General features: G+C 37.3%; 2 protein-coding genes across 5 annotated transcripts in view; one reads left to right on the top strand and one right to left on the bottom strand.

Moving 5' to 3' along the window:
- Positions 1 to 2,661: 2,661 nt before the first annotated feature.
- On the bottom strand, positions 2,662 to 17,704 carry LOC135111029 (signal transducing adapter molecule 1-like). 2 transcript variants are annotated; one of them, XM_064023928.1, is made up of 11 exons: positions 17,546 to 17,704; positions 14,433 to 14,593; positions 11,861 to 11,974; positions 11,378 to 11,515; positions 10,458 to 10,764; positions 10,128 to 10,244; positions 9,356 to 9,550; positions 8,067 to 8,185; positions 7,757 to 7,879; positions 4,290 to 4,528; positions 2,662 to 3,414 (listed from the first exon to the last, which is right to left on the bottom strand). In XM_064023928.1, exons 1-11 carry the CDS (start codon positions 17,586 to 17,588, stop codon positions 3,237 to 3,239), a joined length of 1,734 nt encoding a protein of 577 aa, XP_063879998.1. In that variant the 5' UTR covers positions 17,589 to 17,704; the 3' UTR covers positions 2,662 to 3,236. The 2 variants fall into 2 exon arrangements, with proteins under 2 accessions (XP_063879998.1, XP_063879999.1); XM_064023929.1 differs by lacking the exon at positions 17,546 to 17,704 and adding an exon at positions 17,264 to 17,281.
- A 656-nt stretch (positions 17,705 to 18,360) lies between these two features.
- The window catches only part of LOC135111025 (serine/threonine-protein phosphatase 6 regulatory ankyrin repeat subunit B-like), a 14,002-nt gene continuing 12,362 nt past the window's right edge, over positions 18,361 to 20,000 (top strand). Inside the window, exon 1 of one of the 3 annotated variants that reach the window (XM_064023901.1) lies at positions 18,361 to 18,435. The gene's annotated coding sequence lies outside the window, so the exon portion shown is untranslated. Of the gene's footprint in view, positions 18,573 to 20,000 lie in introns of all 3 variants that reach the window. The other 2 variants (XM_064023898.1, XM_064023900.1) reach the window with 2 other exon arrangements.

Below are 20,000 nucleotides of genomic sequence, written 5' to 3' on the forward strand. Positions count from 1 at the left end.
GAATAATGAACTGTTAGTTTTCTTGGAAGTCACCCAATGTTATGATAATATACAACATGTAATTTAGTCAAAAAAAAACTAAATCATAATAGGTAATTATGGATATCAAAATAATAATAATAATAATAATAATAATAATAATAATAATAATAATAATAATAATAATAATAATAATAATAATAATAATAGCAACAATAACAGTATGCTTACTACAAGAAACATTATGTACTTTCATGACAATAATAAGCTCTATTTATATAACAGGCGGAGATCCTCAATAAAAGAATTAGCCAAGATATTACCAAGAAAATAAAAATTATAACACAGTGATGATAATAATAATAATAATAATAATAATAATAATAATAATAATAATAATAATAATAATAATAATAATAATAATAATAATCTGATTTGCAACAGCCTTTTTTTTTGGCTAATAGCCAAATCAATAAGGTTATGTCAGCTGGCCAGTTCTGATCCTATGGTGCCCTGGAACATTGGCAGTGCAGCAACACTTCTTTGAGACATTTGGCAATTCAAGGTGGGAGCAAGCTAAGTTATCTTGTGGCACATAATATCTGTTTCACAAGCTTGTACATCCAATGATGCCTACTCCTTTTTTTTTTATTTATTCATATATATATTTTTTGTATCAGATTCTCACTTTACTGTGTGCCAGTGACCAGATAAACTGATGCTGTGAGACAGTTGCCATAACAAACAGTACAATGATTTTACTGCCATCCTATTACTGAATAAAGTGTAAGTGATATCAACAGCTGCAAGACGTATTCAAAAGAAGACTATAAGTATAAACATTAAGTTGTATTGCCTCCCAGCAAAGTAGCAGGAAGCTACCATCCAATGCATTATCAGCACTTGTAGGGAGGTGTGCTTGCAATTAGATGACTATTAGACATGCTTCCCACTTGAAATGACCAACTGCAGGACAGTATCTCAGGATTCAAACAACAGGACAAAAATATTTATGAATGGCAGGCATGTAGCAGATGGAACAACAGAAGAAACATACTAGTCTGGAAAGATGGATGCACTTAATATATTACAAAGGATTAACACAGTTGGTTGTAATTCAGAGCAGTGGACTATTGTAAGCTGAGATATATTCAAAGATGTAGAAACAATCACTGTGAATAAAAAGCATGCTATTAGTAGCTAAACTTAATCAGTCTTGACATAATTGTTGTGTACAATAAGCATAGTAAATGCTAAATTTAATTGGTCTTGGTCACAATGTGTAATTAATTCCTTATTGAGAGAAGATAGAGAAAATAACAACATTGAAGGGAATAATCTTGTTGGTGAAAAAAACTCCTGATGCTTGATGAACATGAAGAATGGAGGAAATAATGGGAAGTTTAAAGAGTATGATTGGAGGCTGTCACTGATATGGGAGATGAGAGACAAGAGGAGCATTATGATGAAAATGATTATGAGGTACATATACAAAAATTGGGATACAAGGATGTGAAGTTATGTAGAAGGTGGATCACTGTAGGATGATGAGGATGTGGTGCCACACTGAATCTAACTAGTGGTGTGGTTCATGAATGAAAAATGCCAAGTTCAATTAACTTTTCAATCCTTCCACTGGAAACTAAGGCTCCCAGTTGTAGATGACAATGACATTTTAAAAATTGGTGATCCACATATATAAGGCATGGCTTCCAATAGCTTTCAATCAAACTCGTGCATGCATACACGCAAGCACACACACACACACACACACACACACACACACACACACACACACACACACACACACACACACACACACATCAATTAATGTTGGACACTTCCACACTAACACACCACCAGAGTATCTCAAAGCTTGAACAATGGAGGACAGTATTACAAGGGTGGTTTCACTATTCACGTAACCACTAGTTTCACTCTTGTAGAGGTGACAAGTGTGTTAATTACATCTTACCATCATTAGCATTCTTACTAAAGTGATAGCACACTGCATATACATCAATACACAAAAGAGAACATGTATCAAAGGAGAATTTTACTTGAGAACATCATCTGAAATTTACAAATGTTCAGTTATTCCTATACACTTTTATGTACATGTGAAATAAATAAAACTCTGTATGTACAATCTACTTGCCAGGCAATCAAAAGACCATGACAAAGGGTGATGTTCACTCTGATATCCAAAAGCTGCCCATACATACAAAACTTTAACTTTTAATGTCAAGAGGCTAATTTAACTTTTTAAATTTTAAAGCCAATGATATCTATGGTTTATGCATATTCTCACAGCCCTAGTTAGCCTCTGAAAAAGTTACTGCATTGGATACATGAATCCCAATGGAGCAGGATGCAGAATAATGCAATCAACATCACTGTACAGGAGAACAATTCATCATGAATCCTGCACTTTTGTTGGAGCGTATACTGTAATTTTTTCACTTGCTATTGATGCTCTATATCTCTCAATCTTTCTATCCATAACTGTGAATATAGTTTCTTTGCAAAAATATCAGCTTTTAGTGCAGCTAAATTATTACTATCGATTTTTTTATTTATTTTTTTATTTTATCCTTTTTTTTATGAAGCATCACTCACACAACCAATGGGAATCAAGCAACAAAACTGAAAGGAATGTGTTTACTTGTGAGTTGCTCTTAATTTTTCTTTGAAGTTTATTTTCATATATATGTATTCTATGTATGTTCTTTGGAAATAACATTCATATGGAAATGTATAACTACTAACTTCTAGTCTATGTAAATGTGAAAAACTTGCCAGTCTGATGATGTTCACCATAAATTTATAAAATTTGTTATGGCACTGTCAACTTCCCTGTGGCAGCAGACTGTGAAGCAAATATGATTTGTAAGCCCCTTATATGCATCTTTCTTAATACACTGGTCACTTATAGGGTTAAGGTAAGGGAAAGAAACTCTTTACTAAGTTATAAATAGCTGAAATTTCATATTTTGAGACTGCAAAGGTCCAACCACTTCCTATCAGTCCTCCTCACCCACCTCTTTCAAATAATTTCCTAAGAGCAGAGAATGAGGGCACTTTACAATTATTCACATACGGCAACCATCAAGAAACCTGCAATTAGACACTAGATTAAGCAGTACAAATTTGTAAAATTACTGAGTAAAAGAATAATCCATATATTATGTAGCTGAAGGACTATCAAACCATTAGACTTTTAACATACATAACTGGTCTAACTTTGCTCCACTGGTTTATAGGAGAGGCTGTTGCACTGTCTGTGGCTGGGAGTAGGCTGGAAAGGAATTTGGGGGACCATTTGACTGATCAGTAGGAGCACCACTGGGCTGAGTTGCAGGGGGTGGACCATATTGATTGTTACCAGGGTAGTGACCATAGCCTGGCATCATGTTTGCCCCAGAAGCATCAAGACTGAAAAAGGTAAGGTTTTGTTGTAAGGTTGTAAGGTTCTTTTCAAAATTATTTGAGAAAAAGATCAATAAACATATGACTACTAGTAATTTGCCATACTGAAGTGGGTACTCTCAAAGGTATTTATCACTAAATGTGTATGCATATACCAAATATGAAATAAATTGCTGCATTGATACCAAAAACAGTTAATAACACAATTAAATTGTGAAACTAATAATTTAATCCAGATTAATGTATGATGAACTAGATAATGTCCAGATAGGAGGAGTAAGTTAGGATTTTTAATCTATCTTTCTGATGTCTTGCTCCTTCAGGGATGGCAACAGAAGAGCCTCCAACTCTGAAGCTTCTTGGACTTTTGCTAGCATCAGACTACCTTGGACCCCAATTAATCAAATAATCAAGGTTCTAATGTATTTGTATTTCAATGCATGCAGGAAGAAGCTAATGGTATTATATTTAAGTTCCAGATTTAATTATGTTTGTTTGAGCATATTCAGCTGGATAATGATCTAGCAGAAAATAAGTAAATATAACTCATAGAAGTTAGAAGAACAGTAACTGGGTGGAGTGATTCTGATATTTTCACCAAGATGAATGTACAAGTATCATATTCTACCCATCCTAGCACAAAGGTTGGAGAGAGAGAGAGAGAGAGAGAGAGAGAGAGAGAGAGAGAGAGAGAGAGAGAGAGAGAGAGAGAGAGAGAGAGAGAGAGAGGAGAGAGAGAGAGAGAGAGAGAGAGAGAGAGAGAGAGAGAGAGAGAGAAGGGAGAGAGAGAGAGAGAGAGAGAGAGAGGAGAGAGAGAGGAGAGAGAGAGAGGAGAGAGAGAGAGAGAGAGAGAGAGAGAGAGAGAGAGAGAGAGTGCTTACTTGTTTGGAGGCATTGGCTGGAACTCTGGTGCCTGGGAGACGACAGGCTGGGTGATTGGTGGTTGAGGGCCAGGAATAGGTTGAGTGTTCACAGGCATGGAATGTGTCTGGGGTGGTGGTGGCATTGTGGGTCCTGTATTGCTGGAGGTGGGCATATTGGGGAAGGGACCAGGACCTACTGGGGCACCAGGGGCTGGAGGGACCATGTACGGTGCAAACTGGCCAGGAGTGCCATATATCTGAGGAATGGTAAAGTACAGTACTTCACTGTCCCTCTGCTACAGTAGTAATCTCTTAATTCAGTATATACATAAGAATTAACCGGAAAAGCAATTAGAGAAATGTACTCATTCTTTTCTACATGCAAGCTTGTTCAACTTCCTGGTTTTGATTCTACAGTTGTGGCAAAGAAAAATGTTACACGCGGACAAATGGAAACCGGTAAAATGAGGGACACCATTTTGATTCCTGTTCCAGTGGGCAGAGCTGGGAGTGAGGCACTGTGGTAAGCAGGGCTCCCGCCACACCATATCACACAGCCAACCCTCAGGGCACACTGCGTGCTGAGTGAGGAGGGGTGGTCTGTACTTCGCTCCCGTTACGGCCGTAGCCCGACCTTTACTGTCCTATAGTCTCACTCCACCTGATCACAATGGTGTGTAAGAAGCTCAGCATAGAGAGAAAGGCTCATGCTCTCGCCTTGTTGGAACAGGGGATGCCTGTGACTCATGTAGCACAGGAGGTGGGGGTGTGCCGGCAAACCATTCACTGCCAGTGTAGTGCCGTTGCTACCCTACCTCCTGGGACGACTCCACCCAGGAAGAAAGGCTCTGGTGGATCCAGGAAGACATCCCCCAGGACAGACAAAATGTTAAAGCGCGAAGTGATGTCTAACCCATTCATTGCAGCAACTACACTGATATTGAAGCACCCAGACCTACTCAGGAAGGTCAGTGTTAGGACGATAAGGCACCGCCTCCAAAAGGACCTGGGTTTACCCACACGCTGCGCCGCCAAGAAACCCTTCCTCACGGACCGTATGAGGAAGAAACACCTTGCTTTCTGCTGTAAATTCAAACATTGGACACCTGAGGCCTGGAAGAAGGTAATGTTCAGTGATGAAAGTACCTTTAAGCTGGTCAGGGGAGTGTCCAAGACTGTGCGTCGCCCAATAGGCTCCTCCCAGTTTGACCCGAAGTGCACAGTAAATGCAGTGAAACACCCAGAGAGTGTTATGGTGTGGAGGGTGTACAGTGGTTCATGTGATGGGCAGGGGAGGTTTGTACTTTTTTCTATGTATATTACTATGAAGGGGAGCAATTACAATGAAGTGTTGAAGGAACATTTCCTGCCTTTCTGGGAGATTCATGGGTGTGACTATTTCATGTACGACGGAGCCCATCACACAGATCTAAGCAGGTGAAGAGTTTCCTACAGCACCATGGAATTAATGTGTTGGAGTGGCCAGGTAACTCGCCAGACCTTGACCTCATCGAAAACGCCTGGTATATCATGAAGAACAAGGTTCAAGAAGAAAAGCCATCCAACATTGACGAGCTGAAGGAGGCGATGAAAAGGCTGTGGATCACTATGGACGTCTCCTACTTCGCTGCACTGTCTGAATCCATGCCCAAAAGACTTAAACAAGTGATAAAAAACAAGGGTAACATGACCAAGTACTAAGTGTAAAGTTTTCAGCCCCATAAAGACCATTTAAGTTGCCAAATCGTGTTTTATTGACCATATTAGGTGAGCGTAACATTTTTCTTTGCCACGACTGTAATTTACATTTTGTTCTTGTAAGCATGTAAGTCAAATAATCACATGGCTGTATTTCTTTTCTGAGATCATTATCAAAATGAAACTAAAAATAAACAGTAATTTGTGATTCATCACAGCTAAAACTCTGGTAAATAATCACTACTCTTACTGATCTCACTTGATATGGCCTACCATTCAAAATAAGCTATTCAAACACATCTGCAGGTTATAAACTAACTGTTGATTAACTCCTATAGTTTACAACCCTTGGGGGATTGTGAGATACATTTCAGAATGCCAGGCTTAGTCTACTGAGAAGGTGTGTGACTGTCAGCTACATCTCATCTCTTTCAACTACCACAAGATACTTTCCTGTGACACTGTTGTCCCCTTTATAATTTGTTTTGCTTTTTTGCCTAATAGCCAGCCTTGTACAAGAGATGGATAAGGGTGACCTCCTCTGTGAGTTATGACATGCCAAAAATAATGCAAATTGTGTAAATATTTAAAGAAAGCAAGTTATTGAAGTATCTACATAAGAATAGCATTTCTTGTTCACATACTTCCTCTTGTGTATACATTAAAGTACATAAAAAAAAATGTATACAAATTATATTCCACACTTGCCGCTGCAATAAACAAAAATACATGAAGATTCAATAGGAACTACAGCTGTCAAAAATACCTTCTGATTGACAAGAATGCCTATGGAAACAGTGCATCAGATTTCAACAATTAATCAAGAACTTTTATACCTATATTAACCTGAAAGTGAACCAGATAGGAGGTTTACAGGAAATAGCATTGTTTTCTCTACCAAACATGTTTTTATAGAAATTCCAACATGTTGCAAGTGATCAGTGTAGTATCCAGAATTTAATAGAATGTAATAAAAAGTTTTGTCTTGCTCTAAATTTCCCTTTATGCTAACAAAATCTTTGCTCCCTTAAGATGAATTAATAGATGATGTGCAAAACAGGTAGGTAGATTTGTTGAAAGATGTGAAGTGAAGCAAGCCTTAAACAAGATGCTGGTCTACTAACACACTCAGTTTAGGTATATAACTATTAGATAAGACCTATTCATTGTTGCAGATAAACTGTTTTCATCATGTCACAAAAGCATTACATGTTATTGATTTCCAGTCAGACTAGTGGCTGGGAACAGCAACATCCCAGCAGTTCACACCCTTGCACATGAGGTAGGAAAGCAATCAGTACTGGCTGAGTTTTAGAACTATTTAGGCACGAGAGGTTGAGTCCTTTTTTTAACTGTGAAAATACTTATATAATAAAAGAAGAAAAGAGCTTTCTCTTGAAGTAACCTTGGTCCATAACTACCAGATGGACATCTCAATGATGTAGGTGCATTAAGTTTAAGAAAAAGCATAAAAATACTTGTATATTAAAAGAAGAAAAGAGCTTTCTCTTGAAGTAACCTTGGTCCATAACTACCAGATGCACATCTCAATGATGTGTGTGCATGAAGTTAAGAAAAAGCATAAACCTACACAGCAGCTGTTATGCTAAAGCATATGTACAGTGCATACATCATGAAAATGAAGCAAGGCTGCAAACAATCACAAAGCCCACTTTTAAAATAACCTGTAAACTAGATAAATGATCAGTACTTGTATTATCAGACACCATGGATCACCAGCAAGTATAATACTTTCCTATGGAAATGCCACTAAGTTAATTTCTTACATGATGTGGAGGCATGCCAGGGGTTGGTGAGAGTCCATAGGCTGGCATCTGTCCAGGAGCACCCACAGGGTTCTTGGGGATGGGATAGTAGCTACTCATTGTGGATGGCATGTCACGCATCAGCTGTATCACAATCAACAAAAGGAGGGTACTTAATTACTCTCACTGCTGTTTCTATTTTTCATATTTGATTTGATAAATAAAAAAAAAAAAGATGGTTCATATTCACACACTAAACCAATAAAATCAAGGTTAGAACTGTAGTTGAAATATAAAAATTCCAGGCTGGTAAAGTGTGTCTTTGACCTACCTGATGATAAAGACCAAGTGCATCCACAAGATCAGTGCTGATACGGGCCAGCTGAGCATGTTTGCGGTCAATCTGCTCCAGTTCAGCATCAATTGTTGGGGCCATGGCATTAACTTGCTCTGTTTAGGTTGAAAAGAATGAAGGAAGATGTTCATAAAGATAACACTGCAACAGTGAGTCAAGTATTATGCGTATGTGAATGACAGGTGATGGTGACAGGATGCATGAACAAGGTGAGCCCAAAAAGGGGATAATTGGGAAAATTACTAGAATGGAATGGAATGGAAGCCAGCAAGTATAGATGAGGTCTATTTTAACCTCTATATTTCAGAAACTAAGCACTATAGTGAAAATTCACATGTATCATAAGAAAGAGACAGCTCAAATCTACAAGCCTGGCTTGTTATGTGTGGCATGTCATCCTTAGTTTGGTTTACTTTTCACTCAAGATACCACAAATCAAACATAAATCTCTTGCCCTTCTATGTTCTAATAATATTTCAGTCTTTATTTTCATTGGTCCACATCATAGGGATCACAGATCACTCTCCTGGTAACTAATGGTTGCAGCAAACACTTAGCATCAGTAGCAGCACTGCAATGGTGTCACAGCAACAACATATGACTGGTGGGGTTAATGTTTTATAATCAGTGTATTCTACAAGTTTCAACATAAGGATTAAAAACCTTCCATCTTGAGAAAGTTGTCAAGAGGAATAATCCTTAACATGACAGGAAAGATAAAAAGAGAGCACCATGGATTAAGGAGCAGACCAAAGTCTAAAACATTTTGACATGGGCAGAACATGTACCAAACAGAAGAGGTGAGATTAGAAAACCAAAAGGCACTCTATGGATGGTAATACAAGGCAAGACAAATATAGATCAAGATGGGAAAAAAAAAAAAAAAAATTACTGAGATGGTCATGGGCCAGACTGCCAACTAACAAAGATAGGTGGAGAAAGCTGGGAAAGAACCTTTGTTCTGCAGTGAAATCATAAAGGTTGATAATGATGATAACTTCCATATTGACAACTTTCATATTAATTGAAGCATAAAATAAAATTATCATGATTCTCATTACACATGTAGAGAAAACTAATTTAAGATCTGTGAGCTGCCTGCATCCTTAAAAACTCAATAGAAAACTAATGTGAATCACAATCTTAAATTTCAAGTGTGTAATGTGTGTCTCCATACTGGACTATGTCAGCCCTATTCTGCACAATAAATGGATCTCTGACACAAGAAGCAGTCATAGGATATTAAAAAGAGAAAATTAAGTTACCCTCAAGAATGGCAAGCTGTGGTGGATCTGGCCTCTCTCCTGTTGGATCAGCTTCATGCAAGACATGAAGAAGATTATCTATCTTTTCTTCATCAACCTCGCCTGTCACCTCCACTTGCTCTGCTCCACCTGCCCCTTCCACTTCTGTCACTTCTACACACTCAGAGAAGGAAACCCTCTTCCCACTTTCGGATCCTGCAAAGAATAAGGGAAGGGATATGATAGTTGTTAAAGACAGTATGTGTATTCAGCCTTTCATTCTGTTTCTGTTCATGCATCATGCACATCTGCTTTAGGTTGTTCATATGAACAGGTAAGGAGCTTGCTTCTTTACTTTACTGCTTTTGAATCTGGAATGCAATCCTATTTCAATAAAAAGTTAATGTCTAATAGATACAACATAATTAAGAAACCATCCAGAATGAATCCCTGTTCTCACCATCTATGTAAGTGAATATTTATCCACATTATGCATTTTCGTATAAAGTGTTATCTACATGGAACACATCCCTCACATACAAGGAGAATTTTGTGTATATCTTTTCCTTTGTAAATGTCATCACACGATAAAGTTCAGCACAGGAACGTGATGTCAATGTGATGAGCTAGGACTGAGGTCAAAGGCGACAAATGTGAATAAAAATCAAATGGCTCAATATTAATTCTCTGTCATGAAAATACTCAGAATCCTGCACATGAAGGGGAAAATTATCATACAACAGAAGAGAGAAATACTTTACATAATGGTATTCATCCTATCAATTTTCCTTACGTGGCTGATCAGTTTCAGCATTGAGATCCAGGGTGACAAAGTTGGCTGGAAAGAGTCCTTCACCTCGATGGTTGGTTCCCTTCCACCAGTTAGGGTCACTGCTGTCCTGCACCACAACTGTTGGGATGTATAATGATTCACTGATTCACATGAGAAATGAAAGTAGAAGGCTTGCCAAAAGAGAAGTAAAGAGAGAAGTTGGGTGGAAATACAGCTTAAATCTGAGGGTGACTTCTGAGTATGATATTGTGCAAGTGGCTTTGACTATCACTTCAATCATTACATTAAAGCTGGAAAAAAGTAATTATCCTTAAAAATCTATTACTATACCTATTTCTCCAGCCTTGAATGTGAGTTCATTGTCTTCTGCTGCCTCAAAGTCATAAAGTGCTCGTGCTTTCTGTGGTTCCTTGGCTGGAGGAGAGGAGGAAGTGGCAGATAATGTGGCACTATCACTGGTGAGGGCAGCTGAGGCAAGGGAGTAGAGATTGGAAGAGCGGGATGACTGAGATGTAGAGGAGCCATTACCCCCTGACTCCTGCAAGGACAGCTGAATGGCACGGGCAATGTCATCTTCCTCCTGTTTGTTGTTCACCACATTTGGATCTGTGCTGTACTTAGCTGAGGGTTTCTTGGGCTGGAGTAAAAGAAATCACATGAACTAATCCCTATATTCAAACAAATACCATTTCCTGGACTGAGCGAGAAACTCAGTTACTTTCACAATTCATTTTCCGATACCACAGGCATCTCTTAAAACTCATTTCTACTTCTTGGATTGAAAAACTATTTTTATTTCATGTTCTGCACTTACTTGCATGTATCAATAGTAGAATAATCATGCTCACTTTCCTGAAGAACTATACATTCAATTTTAAACATGTGCAAATTCATCTAAATTTCTCCCTAATTCAAATTCAAACAATAACATAAATTTCTGCTAGTCTTTTTAAGAGTACAAATACATATACTATACGTATATACAAATAGTATAAAGTTGAAAAATGAACTTCTCACCTAGACCACTATGCCAACTAATTTATCATTTCATATGGAGAAAATGGAATTTTCATAAATCAATATGCATAAGTAATCTATGTATAGTGTATGTAATCACCTGATAGCTTAAAGAATTCTATCAGAAAGTGAAAACATTGTTTGGTGAGGTTTAAATATGTAACCTAAAGTTTCCATATTGATGTTACAAATTTTTGTTAATCATAAGGAAAAATAAGCTGTTGGTTTCTTACTGAATCAGTCTGTACATTGAAGTCATATCCATCTTGCTTCAGTTTGGTATATAGGGCTGGAATGAGGCTTAGCTGGGGGTCACCCTTAAACTCTCCCTCAGCCCACTTTTTTAGACATTCACGTAGTCTCTCAGAAACCTAGGACATGAAAGAATTCACCCAAATATAAAAACAGTGAAGTACATCTTACTTATAGCACAACAAAACTGTAGGATACAGAATATTAAGGTAATATATATCAAGTACATCAAGAAAAATCTAATAGAAACTAGGATAATTTACTGAGGGACTTTTTAACTCAAAGTTTACTATCAGCAATTCATAGTAGCTAGCTTTAGATAAGGTAAATATCACTAAAACATTACACAGAGTAATAATATTCAATGTCAAGCTTAGAACAGTTTATGAGATTTAAATAAATAATGAAAAAAATAAATAAAAAATTAAAAAAATAAATAAACATGAAATCAATGCCATTCTTACTTTGTGGTGGGCACGAGTGTTTGTGATGAGTTTCCTAAGTTCTTGCTCAAACTCTCTGCTGGCAACCTCAAGAAGAAATTTGCGACCACAGTTGTTGATGCAAGCATCCAGGAGCTGCAAAGTATAGGACTCTTGTTAATAGATGATAAGTCAAGTCCTTTGGTGTTCTTCTCCATTACTACTACTAATTTTATTACAAAAATGTTAATACAGTGGTACCTCGTTATTCGAACTTAACTGTTTTTTTTGGCTGTTCAAATTGGGAAGCAACTTATTCCATTCAAATTAATGTAAAAGAGATCACTGTTCCAGGTCCCAAAATCTCCCTATTTTTTTTCATTTTTATGGGTTTATGTTGTTCCATAAACACAGAACTGAACGAAAATAACTTACATTATAGAAAAAAAAAAAAAAAATACAGCAAAAGAAAACATGAAGTACCGCATGTTTCGACATATAAAATGGCATTTGAATCATCTGAGAAGATACAAAAAAGTGGGGTGTCCTATATGTCAGATACCAAAACAACGACCTTAAAATTGTATGCAAAATACCACGTAAATAAACACCAATCTCAAAATGATGAGTCATCAAAAGTTCTTGGCATCTTCAATCTTGTGAACAGTTGTGTACACAATTTTTATTTTGCACTAACCCCTCCCCCTCTCTCTCCCCATTCCCTGGCCTTCTCTCTCTCTCTCTCTCTCTCTCTCTCTCTCTCTCTCTCTCTCTCTCTCTCTCTATGAAAGTAAGAACAATCTTGAGAATTGCTAAATAGAATGAGACTGATAGAGAATGAAAATATAATTATGCGGGAGGGAAAGTCAGAAAAGACAAAGTAAAAATAATGTAGAATGAAGGAGGGTGAGAGAGAGTAAGGTATGACTCCCATGTCCCTTATCTGACAAATAAGGGGGGAAGGAGGTGACAGGTAGGGATGCTTAAGATCAGACAAAAGAGGAAGGAAGAGGAAAGAAACAATAGGAGGAAGAGACACATTAGGAAGGAGAGTAAATGTGGCAAGTACGGGGGGGGGGGGGAGAGAGAGAGAGAGAGAGAGAGAGAGAGAGAGAGAGAGAGAGAGAGAGAGAGAGAGAGAGAGAGAGAGAGAGAGAGAGAGAGAGAGAGAGAGAGAGAGAGAGAGAGAGAGAGAGAGAGAGAGAGAAACATAAGAACATAAGAAATAAGGGAAGCTGCAAGAAGCGACCAGGCTTACACGTGGCAGTCCCTGTATGAAACACACCTACCTATTTCCATCTGCTATCCCCATCCATAAACTTGTCTAATCTTCTCTTAAAGCTCTCTAGTGTCCTAGCACTAACTACATGATTACTGAGTCCATTCCACTCATCTACCACTCTATTTGAGAACCAATTTTTTCCTATCTCCTTCCTAAACCTAAATTTTTCAAGCTTGAACCCGTTATTTCTTGTTCTACCCTGGTTGGTGATCCTAAGAATTTTGCTTACATCTCCCTTGTTATAACCCTTATGCCACTTAAAGACTTCTATCAGGTCCCCTCTTAACCTACGTCTCTCTAAAGAATGTAAATTTAACAGCTTCAACCTTGCCTCAAGAGAGAGAGAGAGAGAGAGAGAGAGAGAGAGAGAGAGAGAGAGAGAGAGAGAGAGAGAGAGAGAGAGAGAGAGAGAGAGAGAGAGAGAGAGAGAGAGAGAGAGAGAGAGAGAGAGAGAGAGAGAGAGAGAGAGAGAGAGAACACACACAAACACTTTGTGCTACACTTATCTACACTGCCCACCAGCTTAGTCAACAACCTTGGTTCAACAACCTGTTACCACTACAGACAATAGTATATATTTGGTATTTATTGTATTATATTACCTCATTCATAACATACCAATAAATCAAACGATTAACAGGTAATACAGTAACTTGCATGGATGATAGAAGTTGCTTGACTGACAGTCCAAGTGGTGTCACTTGAAATGGTGGTTGTGTTCAAATTGGAGGACAAAATTTGTTCACCACTCTTGGTTGGATTGGGAATTGTTTGAATTGAAGAACGTTCACATCATGACATATGATTGGATATACAAATGAAGAAGACCAAGAAAAATTTAAGTCAAAGGAGAAAGGAGTTGGGAGAGAAAGCCCAAATCAAACATACAGCATAGAGGAATGTATGAGAAGAAAACCTACATGGTGAAAACCTTGGATGAGTGCAAGCAATGTCTAGAATAGGATAGTGAAACTTTCCTTCAGCAAAAACTGGAAAAGGTTTGTGGAAGGAACTCAAACTCAGATATAAAGTCAGAAAAGAAAAAAAATAAATAATAATAATTATATTTATATCTCCATACTTACAACAAAAGGTACTGTAAAGTTTCACAACAAGCAAAAAAATAAAGACATATCCTTTATCTTCATAAGCAGAATTTGTTTCTCTTTTGCCTTTTATATTTTGTGTTCTTATTCTAAATCCTGCCATCCTAAGAACTTCAATTTAATTAACACTGCTGCATTATTAACTAGATTTAACTGATCTCTTAGAATGATTTCACACAAATGTCAAATGTGTCGCTGTAATCTGCAACTTAAGAACATAACTCACTGTTACAGCCTGCAAGACGATCCTGGGGTTTTCTGAGTTCAGTCTTCTTACTAAGGATTTGAGACAATCTTTTGGCCCTGTGTTGCTCTCCTTCACTTTATCACATATGTCCATGATCTGTCCCCAGTCATCTCCAGTGTTCTTCTCACTCGTTGCCCGTTCTGGAAATAGTTACACAGGTTTACAAACACTCAAATACATACTACAAAAGCCCATGAACACCCCATTATATGTTACTTGATTTGTCTTACATTTGAATACACCACATAATGTTTTCAAATGAAATCACACAATTACAACACTAAATTTCACAAACATCACAAAATAGGAAACAGGAAATATGCCTGGTGAACCTGTCAAAGTATCCTGCTGTTCCTTCCTCATTCGCCAGTCATTTTTCTCACAAACCTTACACAGTGAAATGCTGTGATGCTTCTAGAATCTCTGCAACTACCCCTCAGTATACCCACAGTGATCTGAGTATTGTTTCATCATCATTCCTTTGCTCTCAAAATCACTGTGTCATTACTCATTCATGATCTGTACTCTTTCCATCTTTCATTATTTTTTGTACGCACATCTGTTTCTTTGAATCAATGTTAACAAAGAATCATAGGTGGGTGTTATCACAATATATTATTGCAATAACGATATCGGGTTATTAGCTATCAGATAATTATTTTTCCAGTGTTACTGATTCATCAGTATCGCCAATACTTTTGGTTCCAAACTAGTGGTAATCGGTAATTTTAGTTTTTGGAACAAGAGCATGTTGAAGTTTTAAACTTTCAAAGTCAAATGTAGTTATTTTACTTAAAACAGTATTTTTCATTAGTAAAGAGACAGGATAAACGTTGAATTTGAAATTTTCTACGATTTTTCTAAGTTTTCTGAGATAAAGATAAAAATAAAGATTTGGATTTATCAATTTTTAATTTAAAATAACAATATTGTTATCACTAGTATCAGTATTTTGGATTTGGTGATTTATCAGTCATCACTTTATCAGACAATAAATTTATCACCAGTTATCAATTATGAGTCGTCAATAAGGCTATCGTTATCGATTTATTGGTTATCATGATAAATTTTTTTTCATTATTGTGCCCAGCTATGCAAAGAACTGCTTCAACTTTTCTTGCTGTTTCATTATATCACATACAGCTGATGATTCTATGCCATAAACTTCACACAGGTGATAAGAAACTCCAAGGTTCAGCCTTTGTAACATTTCCACTTTTCTCTTATTGTTACTGTGTTATGTTTGTGTTTTGTGCCACAATTATCACTTACTTCTTCTTTTGAAATTATAGCTATTGTAAAATAAGGACCTAAAATAAAAAAGAAAAATGGAGTGAAAAAATGTTCTATTCAGCACTGGTTACACACACAAATAAACAGGGGCTTTTTTAATATACCCTACCTTCAGATAAATTTCTCAAAGGATGGCATGACACTTATTGAAGCAGTGAAGATCCCAAACAGGGATTACTCATAACTCCTGAAACAAGATGTTTGGCTACACGCTACCAAACAAATGGTCTCTGGAGAGATGAGAGATAATGAAGGAGAATCTCTTTCATCAGGGGAAATGGAAACATCAGAATTTTATCTAATGAAGAGGAAGCTTTGTAGTGACAGGACAGTGAAGGATGACCAAAAATCACTCAGGTCTTGGTGATCACTTTGGCCTAACTGCTGTGAGAGTCCTGTTAGGGATTCAACCCTCAGTCATGGCTTCTCACAGCCAATTGATTTTGTCTTCAGATCACCTGCTTACATGCTCCTAAGGAAGGCATGACACATCCTGCCTGAACAAAACCACTTTAGCTGCATCCATGGAGGAGGATGTTATACAAACAACAAAAGTATATAAAGAACTAAATCTTAAGAATCTCAGACACAAAGAAACTGAATTCTAAATATTACAATGTGGGCCTCTGGAAGACATGAAGAACTCCACCAGTTTTCACCCAGAAACAGATTCAGGAGTCCACCTCAGTGCCAATGCCACATTTCACCACCACATTGAAGAGACAGTGAGAGAGGCAAGCAGGATAACCGGATGGATCCTTCAGACATTCAACACAAGAGAAAAGGTTTGTCTCTTGAACTTGTGGAAGGCCCTGGATCAGCTCGTCCTGGACTATAGCTGCCAGCTGTGGTCTCCTCACAAGGCTGCTGACATCTAAGCCTTGGAGTCTGTCCATTGTCATTATATGAAGAAAATCATTGGCATGAAGGACCTGGACTGGCAGGAAAATAATAGAAAAAATGGTCCCTAATGCAGCACCGGGATTCATAGAAGGCCATTATCATGAAAGGAAGATGGTGTAAGAAGCCAGGCATCCCACAAAGGTGAAACACAACTTGCCACTAGCTTCACTGTCAGAGGTCCCAAAATCTTCAACTACTTTCCAAAGGATTTCAGGAATCTGACAGAGTGTTCTGTTGCAAAGTTCAAGATGAGACTGGATCTATTCTTGAGTAACCTGCCAGATGAACCATCGATATGGGAATACACCCAACTCTACAGCCCAGGCTCAAATTCCATACCTGACCAGCTGAACCTAATGAAGTGGGACACTGGACCAGGAAGCAGTAGTGGACCACCATGGCTGTGAGGCATGGACCTATCAACATCATTAAGTAATCAAGTAAGTAATCTCAATCATAATACTAATGTAGTAGAGTAAATCCATTAATGGTAATATTAATATAGTCTGATGCATAAGGATCCACGGAAAATCATACAATAAACCCACGCTGACAATGGAGGGCAGCAGACCTGTTGATATGGAGTCTGAAAGTTACATGAGAAAGTTCCTTACAACAAAGCCATGAAAACCAAGACGATGAGCTACACTGGAGGATTATCCCAAGCTGGCCTTGCCTTCCTTGCTGACAATGCAATGCTGCTGTGCATGAGGCTGCATAATTGTACTGCCTGAGTAGTGGTGTGTAGTGTGAGTCACCACGCAAGGGTACTACATGTTACTCTAGAATACTTTACAACACATCAAGAAGGAAAAGGCCTAGACAAATGTGCAGTGACGAATTAACTACACAAAAAACATCATTATATACGCATGTGTTCGTAACCAGAGACCCACCTATATACTGGTCGAAGGGCGAGGAGGCTGAAAATATTCCCATTTTTGTGAAATAAGTCCTGAACTGTCCTCAGTTTGTTGATGTCAAGTGACTCGCTGCGGGACGCGTCCGATTCCCTGCCCGCCAACCACTGCCTGTCCGCACACCACATGCACTCTGGGGATATACGCAATATAAAACATTCACACAGATATAGAGAACTTTGATTATAAGAGAATAACAATAAAAATAACCTTTTTGATGCAAAGTGCAAGTAATTTATTTATATATCTTTATTCGATGCATTGGGACGAGGCGGGCATCACACCGCACGATATCCACACTACATATAAATAATATAAGTGGAAATGAAAGCTGGCATAATTATGAGCAGATGACAATCAGTTATTCTACACAACTTTTAAAATAAAAAAAAAACATTTTAGAATGCTACATATCTATAATTTCAAGAATAATGAAAAAGGTGTTTCATCAGCTGTAACGTGGAGTTAACCTGTATTTTCTTTGTTAATGCCAACTATTTATCTTAGATTATTTACTTATAGGACACTAATCAATATTAAAATACTAATAGGATATAAATATGTGCATAATTGCTCTAAGGATACAAATTCGCATCAGCTGACATTTGTAAACAATAACATTGAACGACATGGCTCAGTTTGGAATATTTTATTTGCATTCTTCAAGGCGCTGTATTATTCTGGCTGGTTTTGTAAAAAACTGAATAAATTTTATTGTAAAAATCAAATGCTTCCAGGCCTTAAAAGCAGTAAACATGACTCTTCATCAGTTTTCTGGAAGTAACATTTAGCGGGGTCAGTGTGGTGTGGAGTGGGTGGTGGACGCTTGGTTACAAGGGTATTTTGGACTGCCTCCTTCTCACAAGGTGCCCTTTTTTTTTTTATTTATCCCAAATTAATTTACTGATTTCTCTCAACTTACTAGCTCGCCGTAGAAAAGAAGAGTAACCTCTGCAAAACATAGGAAAAAGACTTATGAAAATCTATTCAAGAAACGAGTGAGGTGAGTAATGTTGTGATGATGTAATTAACTCCAGCAGACGGATGTCATGGAGTGAATGCAGTCTTTGTTGGGTTGTTTAACATTTGTCTTTTACCCTATTCTATGTCATCTTGGTTTACATCTTGTTTGGTTCTTAAAGGTCACTTTTAGTATCAGTTAGGTAGGGTCACCCTTAGGTCCTTTGAGGTGTGAGGCAAGCGGCAGCCCCAGCAGCTCCATCCTAGTCTCGGTCTGTAAAAGTGTATGTGGACAAAGACATCAGTTCTGTATCTGGTGTATGTGAACCTCCAAAATTCAATAACAATCTACAGGATCATCTGGTATGCTTTGGCTGACCAAATGACTAGTTCAGCAGACTGAATACTCATTTCCCAAACCATCTAGTAAAAAAAAAAAAGTTTATATATATATATATATATATATTATATATATATATATATATATATATATATATATATATATATATATATATATATATATATATATATATATATATATATATATATATATATATATATATCACTTGAACAGGTTGCTAAAGAAAGCTTACAGATCAGCAAAGTTTAGCCATTCTACTGTTTGAATTTCTTGTTCATTGAGAGATGATGTGCACACTAGACAAAATACAGCTTTCAAAAGGCACAGGAGAGGAGTTTCATAATGATAAACAATATTCTAAGTATCTGTGCCTGTGTTTGTTGTTTGATGACATTACACATCATAAACATAGTCTACAGAATTAAATTTCCTATGTTTAAAGTAAATGAAGGCTACCAACCAATCAACAGTTGACTGGAAAGAATTATGAAACTCATGCTCAAGGGAAATTTTAATTGAGAGTAATTCAAAATTGTATAAAGGCATGTCCTCATTCAGTGACAGGACAGTCAAGGCTGATGAAAATCCAGTTGGACCATGGAGATCATCTTAGTCAGATGAATAACAGGTTAGATTCATGTTACTTTTAGTAGTTGTGGATTCAGTTCCTGATGATGGTCTCTCATGGATAACTTATATTGTCTTCAGGTAACTGTCTCAAAAGGTGCATGTGACACTTTTCTTTAATGTGAGACAGCTTTCATTATTACCTGTATTGTATAGATATGTTGTAGCAGTTTTATTTTATATTACAACCACAGTTTCACTACTTTTTTTTTAACTATCAATAGGTAGTAATGACAAACTATTTATATTCATATAGAAGATAGAATACATAAATTTCACCATAGGCATTTTTCCTTACTTGATTTGAAACATCCTTTTTTTTAAATTCTCTTGTTTACTGATCCCACCTCTCTCTCTCTCTCTCTCTCTCTCTCTCTCTCTCTCTCTCTCTCTCTCTCTCTCTCTCTCTCTCTCTCTCTCTCTCTCTCTCTCATGGATACACATTTGAATAGGTTAACTTTTTAAATAATCATAGACTGCTTT

The sequence above is a fragment of the Scylla paramamosain genome, chromosome 21, assembly GCF_035594125.1.
Source record: "Scylla paramamosain isolate STU-SP2022 chromosome 21, ASM3559412v1, whole genome shotgun sequence".
In the NCBI taxonomy this organism is placed as follows: Eukaryota; Metazoa; Arthropoda; class Malacostraca; order Decapoda; family Portunidae; genus Scylla; species Scylla paramamosain.

What these genes read in the sequence shown, in the direction of transcription:
- LOC135111029 (XM_064023928.1), bottom strand. Translation starts at nt 17,588, where the DNA reads ATGGGAATATTTTCAGCCTCCTCGCCCTTCGACCAGTATATAG. An exon ending in GCCCTTCGACCAGTATATAG is followed by an intron (nt 14,594 to 17,545) that starts GTGGGTCTCTGG and finishes AACTATTTCCAG; the next exon opens with AACGGGCAACGAGTGAGAAG. An exon ending in TGCTGAAACTGATCAGCCAC is followed by an intron (nt 9,551 to 10,127) that starts GTAAGGAAAATT and finishes TATTCTTTGCAG; the next exon opens with GATCCGAAAGTGGGAAGAGG.